Genomic DNA, 20,832 nt, shown 5'->3' with positions numbered 1-20,832 from the left:
TTTGAGACCAGCCTGGCCAACATGGTGAAACCCCCTCTCTACTAAAAAGTACAAGAGAAAAAAAAAAATTAGCTGGGCATGGTATTGCACGCTTGCAACCCCAGCTACAAGGGAGGCTGAGGCACGAGAATTACTTGAACCCAGGAGGCGGAGGTTGCAGTGAGATGAGATTGCACCAGTGGACTCCAGCCTGGGCGAGAGTCTTAACTCTGTCTCAAAAAAAAAAAAAAAAAAAAAAGGAAAAAAAAAGGCACCTGAATTCTGGACTCTATCTTCACATGTATTGTTTTTAATTTCTTATAGGCAACAGTATAGAGAATATGTGCATTTATTTTCAAGGACAGAGAAGGCAGAGCATGTTAAACTACCCTCCTACCCAATGACTCATGGATAAGGATAACAGAAACAGGAACAAAATAACAGGTGGGAGCAGGTATAAAGAAGTCAGTTAAAGAGCTGAAATCCTGGGCCCTGCTGGCAAAAAAAAAAAATGCAACAAGAAGACGCCTGTGGGCCGGCTGCAGCACAGCCACGGGCCTAGATGCTTTCATAGGGCACTTCCAGACTAAGGTGCTGCTGAATTACTTGTTGCAGGGACTAGCAAATCTGGCCAGCTACCTGCTTTTGTAAATAAAGTTTTATTGGCACCCAGCCATGCTCATTCATTTATGTAATGTCATTCATTATGTAATGTCTGTGACTGCTTTCATACTAGAAGAGTTGAGTGGCTGCGGCAACTGGCAAAGCCTATTTTCTGCCAGGCCCTTTACTGAAAAAGTTTGCTGACTTCACCTATGCTAAACAACTAACATTTCGAAATTAATGTGGTCACAATTTTACCTAAGAAAGTTAACTTCAGAATGATACGGGCAACTTATTTCTTCCTCTATGCCTTTCTTTTCTCAACTGTAAAATTGGGATAACAATCATGCCTACTTCTTAAGACTGCTGGGCAATTAAATGAGCTGAGATAATGCAGGATTAAAGCACTTAGAATAGTGTATAAATACCAGATATCCATTAAATGCTACTGTAATGCAGCTAGGTATGTTTGGCTCAGGGTCAAATTCCCAATGGAATTTAAAATGTGCTGTAACTCTAAATAAATGATGGTACAATTATGCAATGGATTATTCTGCAGCTGTAGAAAAAAAGAATGAAGACATTTAATATACTGATATGGAAAAATCACCATGATATATTCATCAGGCAAAAAAAGAAAATGCAAGCTGTAGAACAGTGGGTATAGCATCTGCCTTTTATATTTTAAAAAGGAGGAAAATTAAGATTGTGTATTTGTACTTTCTCGTATATGCATAAAGAGACAATAACAAGCTACCAGTCGGGGCTGAGGAGCACTGGAAACCAGGCATAAAGGGAAGGGGTGGGATAGATTTTTCTTTGTGTAACATTTTATATATGTATATATATATATATATATATATATATATATTTTTTTTTTTTCCCTGAAGGAGTCTCGCTCTGTCACCCAGGCTGGAGTGCAATGGTGCGACGTTAGCGCACTGCAACCTCTGTCTCCCAGGTTCAAACAATTCTCCTGCCTCAGCCTCCCAAGTAGCTGGGATTACAGGTGTGCGGTACCACACCTGGCTAATTTTTGTATTTTTAGTAGAGATGGGGTTTCACCATGTTAGCCAGGCTGGTCTTGAACTCCTGACCTTGTGATCCACCCATCTTGGCCTCCCAAAATGCTGGAATTATTGGCATGAGCCACTCTGCCCGGTCCTTTTAAAAAACTTTTGAACCATGTGAATGGATTACCTATGAAAAAATTAAATTAAAAATGCTGTATCTCAAACAGGTTAGAAGGGAGTACAGATGCTGTGCTCTGGAAACTGCTAGGTTAGTTCAAATGTGCCTCCCATGAAGACACCAACATTAAAAGGCACGTGAAGCATCTAAATGCGAGTCAAAAAATGCGAATGAAAAAACACATATGATAAATATGATTTAAAATATGTATATACCATGGCATTAAATTAATGGTAAAACAAAAATTTGGCTGTCACACCTCTATCTTCAAGAGTTAATCTAGTCAAAGGCTGTTCTTAGGTTCTTTGCCTTTAAGGGAAAACATCTTACATCTGGGCTTATACTTCATATTCTTCTCTAGAAATCCAGCAAAATGGAAATATGCAGAATACATAGTGAAATTTCTCCCTCCTCCCCAACCACCCGACCCTTTTCTATGCATTTACATGCATGTATACAAACACGTTTATCCTATACCTATTATATCAAAATTTGCTTTTTTCACTAAATAGTGTCTTTATCTTTCTAGGATATAAACATAGATCTCCTTTTTCCTTTAATGGCTACATAGTATTTCATAGTATTTTCTAATTTATTCAATCATTACCTATTTGTAACCTACCTCCATTTTTTTTTGCTATTTTACACTGTACTGCTATGAATATCCTTGTGCACACATCTTTCTACTTCTGCAAGATAAATACATAGATATGGAACTGGGCAAACTCGACAGAACTACTGAGAATGATTTAGATTTATAATTTGCCTCATAACAAATCAATTTCAGATAGAAGAGTTACATGTATTTTTAATGAACCAAATCAGAAGAGCTGACAGGTAATGGAATATTAACAATTAAAATACAAAAGCATTGGTATGCAACAAGATCTACAAAAAAGAAGAAAAATAAAATGCAAAGGCATCAACAGATGGATTTAACTCTAAAAGTATAAAAACTTAATACAATACAAATTCATAACACTAACAAAAAAGGATAAAGAATGCATAAAATGTCTGTAACACATATAAAAATGTACTAGTATCGGGATCCAATAACTAAATGCTAAATGGGCAATAAAAGGAAATTAAAAAGAGTAAAAATTAAAGTAATAGGTACTAATGTGTAACTATTAGCAATTTTTCCAGGTGAAGATTATCGTTACAATTAAAAAAAAAGAAATTTTACAAAGCATGTCTTAAAAATAAAGACTGCTGGAGCTTCAGGGAAACCAAAGAACTGAGGGAAAAGCAAATTGGTAACACTGATTAAAATTGAAAATATCTGTGTTTTTTGATCCTATGCTTGGAAATTTATTTTGTGGAGATAATTCAAAGAAGGAAGGAGCAGGAGGTCTTTAAACAAAGTTGATCACTGCAGCATTATCTGGAAGTAAAAGGAGTAAAACCTAGATGTTAACAATAACACTTAGGATAAACGACACTATGTTGAAACACAGTTCACATTAAATTATTAGTTTTTGAGACAGCGTCTTGCTCTGTCCCCCAGGCTGGAGTGCAGTGGTGTGATCTCGGCTCCCTGCAACCTCCATCTCTTGGACTCAAGTGATTCTCTCACCTCAGCCTTTCAAGTAGCTGGGACTACAGGTGTGTGCCACCACACCTGGCTAATTTTTGTATTTTCTACAGAGACAGAGTCTCACCATGTTGCTCCTGGGCTCAAGTGATCTGCCCTTCTCGGCCTCCCAAAGTCCTAGGATTACAGGTGTGAGCCACTGCACCTGGCCCCAAGTTATTATTATTATTTATTTCTTTTTTGTGAGACGGAGTTTCGCTCTTGTTGCCCAGGCTGGAGTGCAATGGCGCGATCTCAGCTCACTACAACCTCCGTCTCCCGGGTTCAAGTGACTCTCCAGCCTCAGCCTCATGAGTAGCTGGGATTACAGGCATGCACCACCTCGCCCAGCTAATTTTGTATTTTTAGTAGAGACAGGGTTTCTTTATGTTGGCCAGGCTGGTCTCGAACTCCCAACCTCAGGTGATCTGCCTATCTTGGCCTCCCTAAGTGCTGGGATTACAGGCGTGCATCACTGCACCCAGCCCAAAAATTATTTTTAAAAGCAGAAGACTGTGGAAATAGTGGATATGTAAAGGTAATGGGATTATGAATATGGTTTCTTGTTAATGTCCCCTTAATATATGATATTTTTCAAGGCCACAGAGTCTATAAAATAAGAAAAAACGTTAACAGGGAGGATGCGAGTGATAATTTCCTGGAATGGGACTGGTTTTTCTGGACATCATGAGATACTGCTCTCCATGATTAAACAGCAATTGACATAAATTCAACAATAATATAATAAAAATCTCAGTGAATCAAGTTTTCATAACACAAAAATGTTGTACACGCTAGTGGTTCTATAAATAACACATGCTTTAACATCAAGACACTTCAGGGCAAAGACACAAAGTACTAAATGGAATATAACAAACTTATTTTTGTATTGATAAATACTTACCAAGTAATAACTGTAGTATATAAAATATAAGTCCAAAGACACTGTTTCGCTGGTTTAATACACCATCCTTTCCAAAAATGGAACCCAAAAGACCAAATCCTCGACCCCATCTGTAAAATAAGGAAAACCAGTAACCCTATATTTGAATTTCCCTATTTTAAAAAATGTATCATTATTTGAGAATGTTATCCAATTCTAAAATCAACTAAGTTGTGAAATGTCTTAAATTTCCTGTGTTGAGAGAGTGATTTGCCCCAAAGAGAGGGAGGCCAGTCACTAGATTTCTGATTAGAAATAATCATCTAAAATGAACATATCTAAAGGTGCCAGTATACCCATCTGAATCTCTCAGTTGCCAATTTCTATATATTCTCTTCTCCAGAAGGGCAAAGTATTCGTTTTCCAATGGCATTAGTATTTGCAGAAGGAGACTTCTCTATGGTTAAGCCAAGGTCTCCTAAACTGCAGTGGACCACTGACATTTTGGGCTAGATAATTCTTTGTGCTGTGGGGTGTTCTGTGCATTACATAACTAACAGTACCCCAGAGCTCCCCCAGCTAGATGCTGCCAGTACTCCTCCATCCCAGGTGTGACTACCAAAAATGCAGTCACAGCCATTGCCAAACGTCCGCTGGGACACGACTGCCCCCAGTTGAAAACCACAGAATGTAAGTTGTGCTATTTATTCACTCAAAGAATATAGATTGAAAAGTTGTTTCTTCACAAATTTCACCAGGATATGCATTAAGAAATATACTGGGAATGTATTTTTTAAATGTAGGGCTGGGCCCGTGGCTCACACCTATAATCCCAGCAACTTGGGAGGCCGAGGCGAGCAGATCACGAGGTCAAGAGTTCGAGACCAGGCTGGCCAGCATGGTGAAACCCGTCTCTACTCAAAATACAAAAAATTAGCCGGACATGGTGGTGTGCACCTGTAATCCAAGCTAGTTGGGAGACTGACGCAGAAGAATCACTTGAACCCTGGAAGCAGAGGTTGCAGTGGGCCGAGACTGCACCACTGCACTCCAGCCTGGGCAACAAGAGCAAAAATCCATTTCAAAAAAAAAATGCAGGATAATATCAGAAACTATAGGTCTTTCCTGGAATCCTATCTCAGATGTAAAAAACCGGATACATTATATGCCCTATCAGTTTTTATTTGCAATTTAACTTTAAATCTTGCATTTGACTTAACATTTTTAAAATCTGATTTTTTAAAAATTGTTAACTTATTTGATAAAACTTGATACAAATATCAAACATTCATTTTGAATAAAAAACCTTTAAAGATAATGTTAACTCTGGATTGAACGAGAGTGCTTCTTAAATACTAAGAAAAAAAAAAAATAACCAGTTATGGTGTTAAGTCAGTAGAGGAGTAGTCTAAACAAAATCTAAACTTTGGTTCTGAAGACAAACTGCCCCAAAGCAAGGATAAATAAGTAATTCTTCACAGGCCACAATAGTTTAATGGCACTTGATGCCCAAGATATAGAATGAAAACCCTGTATAACGATGATGTTGGGAGAGAAAAATCACCCCAATTTTACAAACAAGTGAAAGCCATGAAGATTTTTATTGTACAATTATGCAATCCTTTTTTGTTTGTTTGTTTGGTTTTGTTTTGTTTTTTTGAGACAGGATGTTCCTCTGTTGCCCAGGCTACAGTGCAGTTGCAATCATGACTCACTGCAGCCTTGACCTCCAAGGTTCAAGTGATTCTCCTGCCTCAACCTCCCGAAGTAGCTGAGACTACCACACCCAGCTATTTTTTTTTTTTTTTTTTTTGGTATTTTTTTGTAGAGTTGCAGCTTTGCCATGTGCCAAGGCTGGTCTTGAAGTACTGGACTCAAGCAATCCTCCCACCTTGGCCTCCCAAAGTGCTGGGATTACAGGCTGAGCTAAGACACCCAGCCTTCAGTTATACATTTCAAAGAACATAAAATAATTTCCACTATATTCATTTATTCTTTCACTCATCTAAATACTTATTGAGCATGTACTGTGTGCACTGACGCTACATGCCGGGGATCCAGAAGTGAACGAGCCAGACGAGGTGCTGCCCTTGTGGACCTTAAATTCTATTTAGGGAAGAGAAATAATAAACGGGTAAACAAATGCCAGATTACCTGCAGCAATGGACACACCTTGTAACAGATACACAGGAAAATTAGAAGGGGAAACTCTAGATCAGTGCTTCTGAAATTTTTAAAGCACAATCACTCTGGGGTCTGGTTAAAATGCAGCTGTTCCTTCAGTGGGTCTGTGGTGGGGCCTAAGACTCTGCATTTCCAGAGAAAACACAACACAAAATGAAATGCTTGCAGGCAACACTGACGCTTCTGGTCTGAAGCCCACACTTGGAGATCCATAGCTGTGGGCAGAGAAGGGGTGCAGCAAGCTCCTCTAGCTTGATGGTCGGGAAGGACCTTTTCCAGGAATGAAGTTTTGAATGAGATCCTGAGTGATGGTAAGCAATCGGTCTCATGAGCAATGGCAAGTCAAAGGCCTTGAGGTAGGAATGAGCTGTGGGTGTGCCAAGGAAGGCCGTTGAGGCTGGGGCATGGTGATTGAGGAGAGTGACAGGAGAACTGGGAGCGAGTCCAGTCATTTACATTATTTAGGGTCTTGTGTGTAGGCCATGCCGAAGAGTGAATTTTATTCTGATTGCAATGGAAGACGTTTAGTAGCTTTCAAACTGGAGAGTGAGATAAGCTTATTTATGATCACTCTTCGCTGCTGCATAAAGAACAAACTGCTGGGGGCCAGAGTACAGACGGGGAAACTATATGCAATCAAACCTCTTAGCCCTACTCATCCCAGGCAGGAATTCCAATTTAAATCACTGCCTTTGGCAACAGAAATAAATGGCATACTGCCAAAATTATCATGGCTAAACAGAATTTTTATATATTCAAAGCACTGGTCTATGCCTGATTATTCATGTAAGAACACATGGGTATTTTCCTCGAAAACAATGTGGCAATCCACAAATGAATATATTATCAAAGTTATACATGCATAAGGTTTCAAAATAAAATAACATCAAAGCCTTCTAATACAGAGATGTTCCCTCCTCCAGCCCTCCCCAAGTCAGTTCTCATCCCAGAGGCATCCACTTTGATGTCTGTTAACTGTTCACACCTTTTTTTTTTTGAGACGGAGTCTCACTCGTGTCACCCAGGCTGGAGTGCAATGGCGCGATCTCGGCTCACTGCAAGTTCCGCCTCCCAGGTTCAGGCCATTCTCCTGCCTCAGCCTCCCAAGTGGCTGGGACTACAGGCGCCCACCACCACGCCCAGATATTTTTTTTGTATTTTTAGTAGAGATGGGGTTTCACCGTGTTAGCCAAGATGGTCTCGATCTGCTGACCTCGTGATCCGCCCGCCTTGGCCTCCCAAAGTGCTGGGATTACAGGCGTAAGCCACCGCGCCCGGCCCTGTTTTCACTCTTATTTACTTCCACATTTCTAAATAATATGTTTACATTGCTATTTTTTTTTTTCTTTTTGAGACAGTCTGGCTCTGTCGCCCAGGCTGGAGTGTAGCAGCGCAATCTCAGCTCAATGCAACCTTCACCACTTGGGTTCAAGTGATTCTCCTGCCTCAGCCTTTTGAGTAGCTGGGATTACTAGCACCCACCACCACGCCCAGCTAATTTTTGTATTTTCAGTAGAGATGGGGTTTCACCATGTTGGCCAGACTGGTCTTGAACACCTGACCTCAGGTCATCCGTACGCCTTGGCCTCCCAAAGTGCTAGGATTACAGGCATGAGCCACCGCACCCAGCCCTAAATATTATCTTTTGACTCGCTAATATGGTAAGCCAGAATGTTGCTTTTTTTTTTTTTTTTGAGATGGGGTCACTCTGTCAATCATGTTGGAGTGCAGTGGTGCGATCTGCGCTCATTGCAACCTCCACCTCCCAGTCTCAAGCAATTTTCCCTCCTCAGCCTCTCGAATAGCTGGGACCACAGGCATCCACCACCGTGCCTGGCTAATTTTTGTATTTTTGGTAGAGATGAGGTTTCATCATGTTGCCCAGGCTGGTCTCAAACTCCTGAGCTCAGGCATTCCACCTATTTTGGCCTCCGCAAATGCTGGGATTACAGGTGTGAGTTACTGTGGCCAGCCAAATATTGCTTTTTCTTAAAAAAAAAAAAATATTATATAATAGAAAACTTCAAATGCATATACACAAAGTGAGCACAAGAGTGTAATAAACGCCCATGTATTATTTTGCTATGGTAAAGAGAAAGGGTACTATAAAAAAAAAACGCATACAAAAAAACAAAAAAACCCCAGGTACCCATCACCCAGCTTCAATAATTTTGCCTTTCTTGTTTCATCTCCACCTCTACATACTCATCACTTGAGAATTACTTTTATTTCTTTTATTTTTATTTTTTGAGACAGAGTCTCATTCTGTCACCCAGGCCAGAGTGTAGTGGTGCTATCTCAGCTCACTGCAACCTCTGCCTCCCGGGTTCAAGTGAGACTCCTGTCTCAGCCTCCTAAAGTAGCTGGGATTACAGGCTCCCACCACCACGCAGGGCTAATTTTTTTTATTTTTGGTAGAGCCAGGGTTTCATCATGTTGCCCAGGCTGGTCTCATCTTCTAGATTCAAGTGATTCTCCTGCCTCAGCCTCCCAAGTAGCTGGACCACAGGCATGTTCCACCACACCTGGCTAATTTTTTGTATTTTTTAGACCTCAAGTGATCCGCCCACTGCAGCCTCCCAAAGTGCTGGGATTACAGGCACAAGCCATTGTGCCCAGCCACAAGGAAGTTAAACTTCTGATTACCTTTATTTACTGATTTGTTATTGATATTTTGGAAATCATTTGCTTTTTTCTTTGTTGTTTAAATTTTTGTTACTAATAAATATGCCATTATCTTGCTTTTACCACTTTAAGAATATCAACATTTATTCTTTAAAACAATAATCTTAAAATTCTCTTTATTTTTATTTATTTATTTTTCAGACAGAGTTTCACTATTGTTGCCCAGGCTGGAGTGCAATGGCACAATCTCGACTCACTGCAACCTCTGCCTCCCAGGTTCAAGGGATTCTCCTGCCTTAGCCTCCTGAGTAGCTGGGATTATAGGTGCCTGCCACTACCCCAACTAATTTTTTTGCATTTTTAGTACAGTTGGGGTTTCACCACATTGGCCAGGCTGGTCTCGAACTCCTGACCATTAAAAAGGAAGAATGGACCTTGGAAAGTCTAAAAAGGTGGGAGAAAACATTTATGAGGCTTAGACGGGTACATGTAAGATGCTCTGAGGAACTTAGTGGAAGATTTGTAAACTTATTTGGTAAGTTGCTGTTTTGTTTTATTTTTAATGTTATTACAGTTATATATAGTTTAAAAAAATCAGATAGTGCTACAAGACTTGGAACAAAAAGCAGCATTCCTCCGACCCCTGAGGTATCCTCCTTAGAAGCAACTCATTTTAGTGGTTTCTCTCAATATTTACCCATAAATTTCTTTTTACAAAAATTCCTTGTTATTTTTGTTTTTAAATTTAAAACATTTTTTTTGTAGAGAGGGTTTCGCCATGTTGGCCAGGCTCGTCTCGAACTCCTGGGCTCAAGTGGTCCTCCCACCTCAGCCTCCCAAAGTGCTGGGATTACAGACATGAGCCACCAGGCCTGGCCACTTATTATTTTTGGATCATCTAGCACTGTATGCTAAACTAGACTATGATTTGGTAGACTTTCACTTCCCTATCCCCCTCCCAATTATACCATAATTTGTACTTACATCAAAATTTTTTGGTTCTATCAGTATATATTGTTTACATGGTTATCACTATATTGTCTGACACAGAGCCCAGAATGATCTGTTCTAACAAGATTCTGTAGAGTGAATCAAGTCATAGGCGATCAGTAAATAGAAGAATGACAGTAACACAACACCAAGTTGCACAGTCCAGACATCATTTTCCCCAGCATGTTAAAAGTGCTCATGCCTGGAATCCCAGCACTTTGGGAGGCCGAGGTAGGCAGATCACTTAAGGTCAGGAATTTGAGACCAGCCTGGCCAACATGGCGAAACCCCGTCTCTACTAAAAATACAAAAATTATGCGGATGTGCTGGCGGGCGCCTGTAATCCCAGCTACTTGGGAGACTGAGGCAGAAGAATCGCTTGAACCCAGGACGCAAGCCGAGATTGCGCCACTGCACTCCAGCCTAGGTGAAAGAGCACGACTCCATCTCGATTAAAATAAAAAAAGAAAAGAAAAGAAAAAAATTCAGCAAGTCTTTTTTTTTTTTTTTTTTTTTTTTGAGATGGAGTCTCGCTCTGTCACCCAGGCTGGTGTGCAGTGGCGTGGTCTTGGCTCACTGCAAGCTCCGCCTCCCGGGTTCATGCCATTTTCCTGCCTCAGCCTCCCAAGTAGCTGGGACTATAGGTGCCCGCCACCACGTCAGGCTAGTTTTTTTTTTGGCATTTTTAGGAGAGATGGGGTTTCACCGTGTTACCCAGGGTGGTCCCAATCTCCTGACCTCATGATCCGCTCGTCTCAGCCTCCCAAAGTGCTGGGATTACAGGCGTGAGTCACTGCATCCGGCCAACAAGTCTTTAAACTCTGCCAGTAGTTTTACTAGAAATATCATTGCTTTCATCCTCTGGTCCCAAGATTACATTGGTTTTGAGTGGTCTGCTCCATTCCTGTCCCATAACCTCTGGTACTTTTTAAAAATACTTTTTATTGGAGCATCATTATACATCATAAAGTACAGGTGTATAAAGTTCAGTTAATTTCTATGAGCTGAACACATGCGTGAATCAGTAGCCGGATGAAGAAACAGCAATACAGCTAGGCGCAGTGGCTCACGCCTGTAATTCCAGCACTTTGGGAGGCCAAAGCAGGTGGAGCAATTGAGGCCAAGATTTCAAGACTAGCCTGGGCCAGCATGGTGAAACCCCATCTCTACTCAAATACGTGGTAGCACTCGCCTTTATAGTCCCAGCTACTTGGGAGGCTGAGGCAGATAATCGCTTGAACCCGAGAGGGAGAGGTTATAGTGAGCCGAGATCACGCCACTGCACCCCAGCCTGGGTGACAGAGCAAAACTCTCAAAAAAAAAAAAAAAAAAAAAACCTTAAGAAAAAGAAACACAACAATACCAGCAGCACCTCAGAGGCACCCATTCGCTTCTTCCAGTTACCCTTCCTCCCCCAGAATAACCACTCTCCTGGGGTCTTTCTAAAAAATAATATATTAACATCATAATATACCAAACAGTATAGTAAATATAAAATAAGCATACAAAAATAAAATACATTGAATAATGTATTTTTAAAAATTATTTTTTACAAGGCACATACCCTTATAGCCACACCCACATCTAGAAATAGAACTTTGGCAGGGCATGGTGGCTCATGCCTGTAATCCAGCACTTTGGGAGGCCATGGTGGGAGAACTGTTTAAGCCCAGGAGTTCAAGATCAGCCTGGGCAACATTATGAGACTCTGTCCCTACCTAAAAAAAGAAGAAAGAAAAAAAATTGCTGGGCGTGATGGCACATGCCTGTAGTCCCAGCTACTCGGAAGGCTGATCACTTGAGCCCAGGAGTTTGAGGCTGCAAGCAATGAGCTATGATTGTGCCACTGTACTGCAGCCTGGGTGACAGAGTGAGAGCCTGTCTTAAAAGAAAAAAAAAAAGAAAAGAAAAAAAAGAAATAGAACTTTGCGAGCCCCTGTCTGTGCCCCAATGCAATTAAACACCTCTTCTTTCCTCTAAAAGCACTAACTATCCCAACTTTTATCCTTAGTTTCTCTAAGGATTTACAAGTGAGCATTCCTAGACACTATATAGTTTAATCCCCACTCTCATTCTCTTTTACTTGATATGTTGTTTAGGACTCTCTTAAGCTATAGGTTCCTTGCTCTGGTATTTTTAGGGCTCAATTCTGTAGAAAATAAATTTTTCCAGGGACATGTTATACTGTCCATCACAAAAATATCTATAATTAGCTGTCATCATATTTCCTTTTGAGCACAAATCTCTTTTCATGGAGTTATGAATTTATATTTTGTTTGCTTAGTTTTCTATGTCACTATTATTGGTCTTCTGAACCCCTTCTGAGCAATACTTTAAACAAGATCAACCATGTGAAGGAATCTATGATTTGCATCTTTCTCTGAAGACATCTCTCTTGGAGCCCTTGCCTTCCTGGAGCACTCTGGATGACATGTCAGGCTGGCTACTCTCTGGTCCTGCTGCAGCTGTCGTCCTAAGACTTCCAATCTCTTCCCCACACTGAATCTTCCATTTCTTATATTTGGTGTCTTCCATTTCTCCTTGGTTTACTTTACTTGGTGGCACAATCCTCTAATAGTTTCTTTCCTTGAGAAAATACACACTGGAGGTCAAATTTCTGAGATGCTGGACATCTAAAAATATCTTTCTTCTGCTATCATAATTGATTGATTGTTTGGGTATGTAATTATACATTAAAAATAAGTTTCTGGCTAGGTGTGATGGCTTATGCCTGTTATTGCAGAACTTTGGGAGGTTCAGGATTGCTTGAGGACAGGAATTCCAGACCAGCCTGGGCAACATGGTGAGACCCCATCTCTAGAAAACATAAAAAAATTAGCTAGGTGTGGTGGCACACACCTGTAGCCCCAGCTACTCGGGCAGCTGGGGTAGGTTGACTGCTTGAGTCCAGCAGTTCGAGGCCACAGTGAACAAGGATCACATCGCTCCATTCCGGCCTGGGTGACAGAGTGAGACCCTGTCACAAAAACATAAAAACTAAAAAAAAAATGACAATTTTCCCTCAGAATGTTTTAAAGACACATTTCTTTAGCGTCATGATCAGACTATTACATTTGGCAATCAACAGCATGGGTGCAAAAATAGTCTACATTAAAATTCTTTGTTGGACTGTTTTCAGTTTCCAGAGAACAGAAACTAAAATGCCCTGTTATACAATTACAGCCCAAATACAGCCCTCGAGTCTTTTGCCCATACACATGAGTATTGTCTGAAGCATATCCCTGAAGCAGCTAGGCCCTGCCACCACTGTGCCTGGTTGAGTTCGCAAATCTGTTGTAACCTGTGGCTTCCCTGTCGCTGCTCTGGCTAAGCCTTGTTTCTCCTGCTAAGCCTTGTTTCCGGCAGAAATTAATGCCCTCTGCCTCTGCCATACCTACTGCTGCTACTGCAACCACCACAGCCACCTTGGTTTCAGGGTTTGGCAAAATATTGGCTTCCACGACCATAGGGGCCAGAGCTTCTGCCTCCAAAGTTTTTTCTCTTTATAGGTCCAAAATTTGAAGACTGACTGTTGTAACTGCCAAAATCACTGTCACTTCCACCACATCCAAAATTGTTTCCATTATTACCAAATCCATGATAGCCATCCCCACTGCCACCATATCCACCACCATCATGGCTGGCACGAAAGCCACCATGACCAAACTTGTCACTTCCACCAAATCACCTCCACGACCACCACCAGTTTCCAGGACCCCTTTTACTTCTTTGGCTGGATGAGACACCAGCCATGTCTTGCTGCAACCTGGACTTTCCTTACTTCACAGCCGCGGCCATTTACAGGATAGTATTTCTGAATGACAATCTTATCCACGGAGTCGTGGTCATCAAAGGTTATAAAAGCAAAGACCCTTTCCTTGCCACTGCCTCAGTCAGTTGTGATTTCAATCACTTCAATTTTCCTATCCTGTTCAAAATAATCTCTTACGTGATGTTCTTCGGTGTCCTGTTTAATGCCACCAACAAATATCTTTTCCACAGTCACATGGGCACCCAGTCTTTAAGAATCTTCTCTTCAGACAGCTCTCTGAGGTTCCACAGCTCTTCCAACCACCTGGTATGGCCCTGATTCATGGCTGCATCCATCTCCTCCACAGTGGCAGATGACCAACCCAAAGCCCCCGGAGTGCTTGGCGTCTGGGTCTAGGACCACACAGTCATGAGCATTCCCCATGGTTCAGAAGGGCTCCCCGGACTCGGCTGTTTCCAGGCTTCGCTGTTTCAAGGCTTCCACAGCTGTTCGGGCTCTTTAGGAGACTCTGGTTTAGACATGCCCACAGTGGGAAGAGAGGATTGAATGATGCTTCCTTGGCAGCACTGAAGGCCACAAATCCCTCAACATTTTTAAAGATAATCTTCCACCATCCTGCTTTCAGAGGTGGTTCTTGAAAATTCTGATGCTATTCTGAGCTTTGAATGTGACCTGTTTCTGCTCTAAGAATCTTCTTTTTAATCTGGGCATTCTCGAATTTCACAAAGGATGTGCCTTGTTGTGGGAGTTGAGTCATTCACTGTGAAGGACTCTTTCAATGCAGAAATTCACATTATTCAATATTAGGAAATTTTCATACATTTCTTAGCCAAATGTTGGCCCTCTAATTTTCTTTGATCTTTTCTTCTATTTTCCCTCTTTTTCCTTTTACTCCATTTCTAGATTACCATGATATACTCTCCCAAACCTGTTAAATTCATTTATTAAACTTATTGCTAACATATGTTTAATTTTATGTGTTCTCTCTTAGTCTCTGATTATTCCTTTTACATAAATAGCATCTTGTTTTAAGGATATCACTTTTTTTTCTGAGATGGTTTTTTTTGAGATGGAGTCTCGCTCGGTCGCACAGCGGCTTGATCTCTGCTCACTGTAACCTCCACCTCCTGGGTTCAAGCAATTCTCCTGCCTCAGCCTCCCAAGTAGCTGGGATTACCAGCACCCACCACCACACCTGGCTAATTTTTATATTTTCAGTAGAGACGGGGGTTTCACCATGTTGGCAAGGATGGTCTCGAACTCCTGACCTCAAATGGTCCACTCACCTCAGCCTCCCAATGTGCTGGGATTACAGACACGAGCCACTGCACCCAGCCAAGGATATCACTTTTTCTTAGATCTAAGGAGATCAAATAATTTATGTTTATTTTAAGTTTATTTCTGGCTACTTCAATTTTTGGTTGCTCTGAGTTCCTTGGACATACGTCCATATGTGTCTGTCTCTCATACTAGAGACTTTTCTGAAATGTTTGAGGACCATTAACCGTCTATTCATTTGTAAGACCAAGGCATTAAAAATCTGAGTGTCAGCCAGGCACACTGCCTCACGCCTGTAATGTCAGCACTTTGGGAGGCTGAGGTTGGAGGGATTGCTTGAACCCAGGAGTCTGAGACCAGCCTGGGCAACATGGCAAAACCCTGCCTCTACCGAAACAAACAAACAAACCACCACCAAAAAAAATTAGCTGGATGTAGTGGCACACACCTGTAGTCCTAGCTACTAGGGATGCTGAGGTGGGAGGATCACTTGAGCCCAGAGGTCAAGGCTGCAGTGAGCTGTGTTTGTGCTACTGCACTCCAGCCTAAAAGAATGAGATACTATCTCAAAAACAAAACAAAATAAAACAAAAAAAAATCTGAATGCCAATTCCAGTGCTGGATAAAATGGAATATGCCCACTACAAGCTGCTCTTCCTGACAGGTTACAATTAAAAATTGGACAACACAAAAAGCAACTGAGGATTCTGAAAAGGAAAAATAGCTGGTTGATAGAGGAGAGGAGTAAAAACTGGAAGATCAAGTAGTGCATTGGAGTTTCTTGGGTTCTTTTCCCCTCTTCTTTGCAGAATTGCCCAAGGGGTAAGGTGTGTGAGGGGTCAGACAGCCAAACAACAACAACAACAACAACAACAACAACAAAAAACAAAACCCATAAAACTTCTTTCTGGCCAGAGGATGAGGACAAGAGATCCATGTGGGCTGGAGAGCATGATGACAGCGTACTTTCACATTCATTATTTTTTCCCTCTTGGCCTTGCCTAAAGGTTGGCCAGCAGTCCAGGCACCTCAAAGCCTGTCTCTTTCCCTGGAAGAAATGAGAGAAGGGGTCTCTGTGGCTGTAAGCATGTAAAAGGAATCCTGTTGTTTCTTCTCTTTTCTTTCACTGCCTCACTCTTCGGGTGAAGCCAGTCACATGGAACTGTGTGACAGAGAAGGAGGTTAAAACTGTCTGAGAGAAACCCATCTTTCTAGCAAGAGAAACAGCGAAAGGGGTGCCTGGGAGCCAGAGATGGGGAAGAAAATCCCAGCAAGGAAAGGACCAGAGAAGGGAATCCCTTAATTCTGTGTAGGAACTAACACAAGCCCCAGACTCACCCAAGTGGCACATGCATGGAATAGACCCCAAAGGCACAGCAAAGTCTCTCAGAAATAAACTACGATATAAACCATCACTCAAATTGCAGACAAATCACTGAGAGGCGCACATGAGGGCAAACTCAAACAGGATAGCAAACGCTTTTAAAATAAAACTGGCATTGAACCCATCACCCACAGAAGGAGAGGCAGAGCTTGTGAAACTGGATTGCCTGTTAAAACAAAGCAAAATCATCATTCTCCAGATGTTAACAGGACCCAGACTCTTAAACATAATCTTCAAAATACACTGACGATGCACTCCAAGATTATATGACATACAAAGAACTAGAAGAATGTTACCAGTTCTCAAGAGAAACAAACAATGATGAACAGATGTCAACCCTGAGATGACACAGATGCTGGAATTACCAGAATCAGATTTAAAAGTTATTACATCTATGTTCCATAAGTGAAAGTAAAGAGAAATGACTGGGAAGATGGAAGTTCTCAGCAGAGAAAAAGTAACCATTAAAAAAAAAAAATGGAAACTATAGAACTAAATAATATAAGATCTGAAATTAAAAATCCACTAGATGAGGTCAATAGCAGAATGGAGATACCAAAGGGAAGATTCAGTGAGCTGAAAGATTAACAGAAATTATCCAATTTGAACAACAGAGAGGAAAAACATGTTAAAAAAAAAAAGAATAGAGACTTAAAGAACAATCTTAAATTTCAATCTGAAATATAGGACAATATTTTGGTAATGTCCTATATTTAACAATCTTAAATATAGGACAGTATCAAAAGGTCTAACATTTATTTCACTGGACTTCTGGAAGGAGAAAGAAAGAGATTGATGCACAAAAAGGTATGAAAAAATAGTAGCTAATAACTTCCCAAATTTAGCCAAATATAAAAATTTATAGATTCAAAAACTCAGTTAACATGAGAGTTGATTAAACTCGAAGAATGCCACACCCAGACACATCATAACCAAACTACTAAAAACCAAAGACAGAAAAGCCCTTGAAAGCATCCAGAGAAAAATGACACATTATATAAGTAGACAAGAATTCAAATGCCTACCAATTTTGCATCAGAAACCATGAAGGGGGCCAGGTGCGGTGGCTCATGCCTGTAATCCCAGCACTTTGGGAGGCTGAGGCGGGTGGATCACGAGGTCAGGAGATCGAAGATCATCCCGGCCAACATGGTGAAAACCCGTCTCTACTAAAAATACAAAAATTAGATGAGCGTGGTGGCGTGCGTCTGTAATTCCAGCTACTCGGGAGGCTGAGGCAGGAGAATCGCTTGAACTTGGGAGGCAGAGGTTGCAGTGAGCCAAGATCACGCCACTGCACTCCAGCCTGGTGACAGACCAAGCCTCCATCTCAAAAAAAAAAAGAAACCATGGAGGCCGAAATCTTTAAAGTACTGAAAAGAACTGTCAACTGAGAATTCTACATCCCTCAAGATCTCTTTGAGGGATCAAGAACAATCAGACACTTCCAGAAGCAAGAAAATAAAGAGAACTTACTACCAGCAGACTGGCACTATGAGAAATGCTGAAGGAAGTTCTTCACATTGAAGGAGAATGACACCAGAGGGAAATATGAAATTTCAGAAATGGTAAATATCTGGGTAAATACAATAGACCCCCCCTTTTTTTTTTTTTGAGATGGAATCTCACACTGTCACCCAGGCTGGAGTGCAGTGGTGCGATCTTCACTCACTGCAACATCCACCTCCCGGGTTCAAGTGATTCTCCTGCCTCAGCCTCCTGAGTGGCTGGGATTATAGGTACCCGCCACCACGCCCGGCTAATTTTTTGTATTTTTAGTAGAGACGGGGTTTCACTATGTTGGCAAGGCTGGTCTTGAACTCCTGACCTCGTGATCTGCCCGCCTTGGCCTCCTAAAATGCTGAGACCACAGGCATGAGCCACTGAGCCCAGCCTAGACTTTTTTTTAATATCTAAAGTGCTTTAACATTTGTAAGATTCTTCAGCCTTTAAAACGAGAGAAATTCTGTCATTGGTGACGTGGATGGAACTGGATAACATTATGCTGGATGAAATAAGCCTGGCACAGAAAGCAAATACTGCATGTTTTCACTTACATGTGGAAACTAAGACAATTGAACTCATAGAAGCAGAGAGTAGAATGGTGGTTATAGAGGCTGGGGGAGTGGGAGGAATGAAGAGATGGTGGTCAAAGGATACAAAAATCTCAGACAGGAGGAATAAGTTTTATTTTGAGATCTATTGCACAGCATAGTGAACATAGTAAATAATAGTGTGTTCTGCATTTCAAAACTGCCAAGAGAATAAATTTTGAATGTTCTCAACCACAAAAAGTAAGTATTTGAGGTGATGGATATGTTAAGTAGCTTGATTTAATTATTCTATATTATATTGGTAAATTATAACATCATGTTGTACTCCATAAATATATACAATTATTGACTGTCAATTTACAACAAAATGATTTTTTTTTAAAGAGATGGGGGTGGGTCTCACTATGTTGTCCAGGCTGGTCTTGAACTTCTGGCCTCAAGTGATCCTCTCACCTCAGCCTCCCAAAGTGCTGGGATTACAGGCATGAGCCACCCACACGCAGCTAATTTACATTAAAATTTTTAGAAAACTGACTAAAGATGCATCAAAAGATTTTTTTTCAGTTTAAAAACTTAAGATTGTTGGAAGCAAATGTAACATTGTGGAGTGGGGTTTTCAATATATGTAGATATAACACAAATGACAATTATAACATAAGGCGGGGGAGGATTAAGGAATCTTTATATTAATAGTTGTAAGATTTCTATATTCTCCTTAAAGTTGCTAAATATAAAATCTAACTAGAATATGAAAGGCTATGTGTGCATACTGTAATCTCTAGAGCTACCACATAAGAATTCACAGAGATAAAAGTAAAAAGTCAATAGATAAAATACCAAAAAATACCAATATCTAAAAGGCATGAAATAGGGGAAAGGACAAACCAAAACAGAGAGGTTGACCTAAATCTAAACATACTAACAATTATATTAAAAGTAAATGGTCTGAATATACCAATAAAAGACATACATTGTCAAACTGAACTGAAAAGCAAAAAAGACCCAAGTATATGCTATTTACAAAAAACTCACTTTAAATATAATAACATAGGTTAAGAGTAAAAAGATGAAACAAGTTACACATCATACAAACACTAATCAAAAGAAATCCAGAAAATGGTTAAAATGTAAACTTTATGTTGTATAAACTTTGCACAAGAAAAAAAACAAAAGGTACTGTGCTTGTATTAATACCAGAAAATGTAGTCTCCAGGACAAGGGAACTTACCAGAGAAGAAAGAGACATATGACGGTAAAAGGATCAATTAACCAAAAGGATAAAACAATCCTAAGTATACAGAAATCTAATAAGAGAACTCCCAAATAAATGAAACAAAAATTAACAAAACTGAAAGAAAGAATAAATCCACAATTATACTTAAAGACTTCAATCTCTCTCTCTCTCAGTAATGGACAGAACAGGTGGGAAGAAGATCAGAAAGGATACAGGTCTGAAGAGAACCATCAAGCAACCTGATCTGACATTTACAAAATATTCTGCCCAACAACAGCCGACACACTTTTTTTTTTTTTTTTTTTTTGAGACAGAGTCTTATTCTGTTGCCCAGGCTGGAGTGCAGTGGCGCGATCTCGGCTCACTGCAACCTCCACCCCTTGGGTTCAAGCAATTCTCCTGCTTCAGCCTCCCGAGTAGCTGGGATTACAGGCACCTGCCACTGTGCCTGGCTAATTTTTGTATTTTTAGTAGACATGGGGTTTCATCATCTGGGCCAGGCTGGTCTTGAACTCCTGACCTCGTGATCCACCCGCCTTGGCCTCCCAAAGTGCTGGGATTACAGGCATGAGCCACTGCGCCCAGCTGCACACACATTCCTTACAAATACACATGGAAGTTTCATCAAGATAGACCACATCGTAAACAAAACATAAACATATCATAAACAAACTTCAAGTTTAAAATAACTGAAATTGTACAAAGTATGTCCTCTGACCATAATAGAATTAAACTAGAACTCATACAGAAAGATATCTTCAAAATGTTCAACTCTTTGAAAACTGAACAATAGATTCATGGATCAAAGAGGAAGTCTCAAGGAAATAACAAATTTTGAACTGAATAAAAATATAACAAATTAAAATTGGTGTTATGCAGCTAAAGTAGTGCTGAGAGAGAAATTTATAGCATTAAAATGCTTATATTAGAAAGGAAAGTTTAAAATTATTACTCCAAGCTACCACCTTAAAAAATGACAAAAAGAACAGGCCAGGTGTAGTGGCTCACCCTGTAATCTCAGCACTCTGGGAGGCCAAGGTGGATGGATCACTTGAGCTCAGATGTTCGAGACCAGCCTGGCC

General features: G+C 40.6%; 1 protein-coding gene across 1 annotated transcript in view; it reads right to left on the bottom strand.

Moving 5' to 3' along the window:
• The window catches only part of VKORC1L1 (vitamin K epoxide reductase complex subunit 1 like 1), an 85,104-nt gene that overhangs the window by 5,518 nt on the left and 58,754 nt on the right, over nucleotides 1-20,832 (bottom strand). Inside the window, exon 2 of the mRNA XM_031012803.3 lies at nucleotides 4,251-4,360. Within this exon, the coding sequence (XP_030868663.1) occupies nucleotides 4,251-4,360 (110 nt within the window). The remainder of the gene's footprint in view (nucleotides 1-4,250; nucleotides 4,361-20,832) is intronic.

This window comes from Gorilla gorilla, chromosome 6 (genome assembly GCF_029281585.2).
Source record: "Gorilla gorilla gorilla isolate KB3781 chromosome 6, NHGRI_mGorGor1-v2.1_pri, whole genome shotgun sequence".
In the NCBI taxonomy this organism is placed as follows: domain Eukaryota; kingdom Metazoa; phylum Chordata; class Mammalia; order Primates; family Hominidae; genus Gorilla; species Gorilla gorilla.
Note: the sequence above shows the minus strand (reverse complement) of the source record. Positions and strands in the feature narration are given on the sequence as shown.